Source organism: Henckelia pumila, chromosome 1, assembly GCF_033568475.1.
Source record: "Henckelia pumila isolate YLH828 chromosome 1, ASM3356847v2, whole genome shotgun sequence".
NCBI classification, from domain to species: Eukaryota; Viridiplantae; Streptophyta; class Magnoliopsida; order Lamiales; family Gesneriaceae; genus Henckelia; species Henckelia pumila.
This window is the reverse complement of record NC_133120.1, coordinates 107831957-107835311: the sequence shown is the minus strand read 5'-3', so window position 1 is coordinate 107835311 and position 3355 is coordinate 107831957. Positions and strand designations below refer to the sequence as shown.

The 3355-nt window shown below is 38.9% G+C and overlaps 1 protein-coding gene across 1 annotated transcript; it reads left to right on the top strand.

Moving 5' to 3' along the window:
• Positions 1 to 2836, top strand: LOC140883559 (probable carotenoid cleavage dioxygenase 4, chloroplastic). The gene is made up of 2 exons (XM_073290084.1): positions 1 to 1443; positions 2369 to 2836. Exons 1-2 carry the CDS (start codon positions 41 to 43, stop codon positions 2742 to 2744), a joined length of 1779 nt encoding a protein of 592 aa, XP_073146185.1. The 5' UTR covers positions 1 to 40; the 3' UTR covers positions 2745 to 2836.
• The last annotated feature ends 519 nt before the right edge of the window (positions 2837 to 3355 follow it).

The window sequence follows — 3355 nt, the reverse complement described above, 5'->3', positions numbered from 1 at the left end:
ATAACAAACATGGAATTCAATTTTCCTTCCCAAAAGAGAAATGGAAAGCTTTTCTTCCTCTTTCCTTAAAAAATACACTCCCACTACTCCTTCTCTCACACTACCATCACAACTTCTTCGCCTCAAAATTCAATCTGTTCAAATCGATGAAATACCCACAACAACAAGATTTCCGAATCCACCAAAGCTCGCACCTTTTCATGATCGGACTCAACCAAGAACATCCAAAGTTCAGAAATCATTACGCAGTATTGTTTTCAGTTCGTTGGATCAGTTCATTTGTAAATTCATGGATCCTCCCCTTCGAGCCTCCATCGATCCCAAGCATGTGCTTTCGGGGAACTTTTCTCCGGTGGAAGAGCTTCCTCCCACCGCCTGCGAGGTCGTGGAGGGCACTCTTCCGCCGTGCCTCGACGGAGCTTACATCCGTAACGGCCCGAATCCTCAGTTCATCCCCGGCGGCCCTTACCACCTCTTCGACGGCGATGGAATGCTGCACTCCATCAGAATCCGTGACGGGGAAGCGACATTTTGCAGCCGATTTATCAAAACATACAAGTACGAAATCGAGAGGGAAATCGGTTCGCCGGTGATCCTCAACGTCTTCTCTGCTTTTAATGGGCTCGCGGCGTCGATTGCGCGGTGCGCCGTCACTTTCGGCCGCGTTCTCGCCGGAGAATACGACCCGAGAAACGGAATCGGCACCGCCAACACGAGCTTGGCTTTGTTTGATGGGAATCTTTTTGCTCTGGGAGAATCTGATCTTCCGTACAGAATCGAAATAACACCGGACGGAGATATAATCACTCTGGGCCGCCAAGAATCATTGGGAGCTCCCTTCACGACGATGACGGCGCACCCGAAAATCGACCCCGAAACCGGAGAAGCATTCGCCTTCCGACAGGGCATCACCTTCATGCCGCCATTCTTGACATATTTCAAGATAAACGAACGAGGAGAAAAGCAAGCAGAGGTTCCAATATTCTCTCTGCGTGAACCTTCCCTGATCCACGATTTCGCAGTTTCGAAAAAGTACGCCATATTTCCCGACACACAGATCGTGATGAACCCAAAAAACATTCTTAAAGGGATGCCTGCGATCGGCGTGGATCCGAAGAAAGTGCCGAGATTGGGGATCATTCCTCGAGACGCAGTGGATGAAAGTGAAATTTGTTGGGTGGAAACACCAGGGTACAACATGGTTCACGCAGTGAATGCATGGGATGAAAGCGGCGGCGGCGGAGGAGGAGAGGAGACCGTTGTGATGGTGGCGCCGAACGTGTTGTCGGTGGAACATATGCTGGACAGAATGGATTTGATTCATGCAAGCTTGGAAATAGTTGAAATTAATTTGAAGGAGAAGATGGTGAAGGGGAGGGCCTTGTCTAATTCAAACCTTGATTTTGCTGTTATCAATCCGGCTTATATTGGCAAAAAGAACAGGTCAAATATTTCTACTCAAAACTGTAGCAAGATTATTGAATTCTAAAAAATGTTTGTTTTTTTTTTCCACCTTTTTTGGGAGACAAAATTTTAATAAGTATGACACTAACACTGTGTTTGGATCATGAAAATTGGACGTGATTTAATGAGATTTGAAATTGAAAATACTGTTTTAGTGTTTGGCAACTTGAGATTTAAAAACGGAATTGGTATTTGGTAGAATTTCATAAGATTTCAATTAGTTAAGTGAAATCTTGACAAAATTGGTCGGATTTCACGGGATTTTATGGGATTTGAGTTTATAAAGCAATAAAATTATTTTTAATAATAAATTCATATACTTTACTTATAAATTTTAAGTTTTTTTTTTATTTTTTTTTTATAAAATATCATTTATCCAAAATTTATACTATCAAATTCCAAAATATATTTTAACTTTTTGCCAAACACAAAATGGAATTTCAATTCCATGGATTTTAAAATCCAATTCCAAATTTCATTTTTTAGACATCCAAACACACTGTAAGATGTAGGACATGACTTTCATGTCTCCGAATACAAAACTTATCTCCATCTTCGTCTCAATTCACTCTCCTTTTTTTTTTTTAAAAAAAATTGGATTCTTCAACCCCATTCAAATATACAAACATGTTGATGTGACAACTTGACACGTCAATATTTTTTGGTATTATGTATTGTATCAAAATATCCGAAAATTAAAAATTAGTGTACCAAACCCAAACTTTAAAAAGTTAATAGACAAAGCAAAAAAATAAATAAGTTAATAAACAAAAAAAAAGTATTTTTCCCTAATTACCTCGCTACATTTGATCTACTCCCTTCGAAGTAGTCGATGAAGTATATGATCTTTTTAATTATGATTTTGAAAGATGGCTACTATTTAAGTACATGCCGTCAATTACAGGTACATTTATGCAGCTATTGGGGCCCCGATGCCAAAGCTATCGGGTGTCGTAAAAATCGACATATCACTTTCGACCGGAGATTCCAACAATTGCACGGTGGCAAGCCGCGTATACGGGCACAATTGTTACGGCGGCGAAGCGATTTTCGTGCCACGGGATCCCAATAATCCGACAACAGAAGAAGACGATGGATATCTTGTTACTTATGTACATAATGAAATGACCGGAGAATCCAACTTTATTGTCATGGACGCAAAATCTCCTACTCTCGAGATCGTCGCCGTCGTTAAGCTACCGCGAAGGGTGCCTTATGGATTCCATGGGATGTTTGTGCGTGAGTGTGACCTTAAAAATTGCAACCTCAACCCCAATTAAACTAAAATCCCAAAATGTAAATGGTGATTAATTAAACACATGATTTGATTTTTAATATATTGTTGAAGTTCTGTAAATATTTCGTGTGAGACACCGTGTTTTTTTGTTTTTTTTTTAAGAAATGCTATATATACACATTAATTTACACATTGAGTTACAATGTACGTAACATCACCCTTTTTTTTTTTTTATGCTCGTTAGATAAACTGTTGGCGATACAAGGGGAATACCCACTTGGGAGTAGGGACATCTGAAGCCCACTATCGAATTGATAGAAAAAGTTCGTAGTCTTGTGATTCCCAGTGGTCGGTGAATATATTTATCTCCAAAATCGAACAACAGTGATTTTTTTTTTTGAGGTAACAGTGGTGAGTGGTGATTTTTAAATTAACCAGATAGATATAAATTTAATTTTAATTAAAAATAGAATAATTAATCGGTTTTATCACAGAAATAAAACCGCATACATAATATTAAAAGGGAAAAACAAAAACAAAAACAAAACCTCAACCCAACCGAGTCAAATATCAAAATATTTAACCAATGCCAAGTAATCAAACCAAAATATCTATAGGAAAAAGAAATTTCTGACCGGCTATATAATTTTGGTG

Coding starts and splice junctions, on each gene's coding strand:
- LOC140883559 (XM_073290084.1), top strand. CDS start 41: ATGGAAAGCTTTTCTTCCTCTTTCCTTAAAAAATACACTCCCACTACT. Junction 1,444..2,368: donor TATATTGGCAAAAAGAACAG/GTCAAATATTTC, acceptor CGTCAATTACAG/GTACATTTATGCAGCTATTG.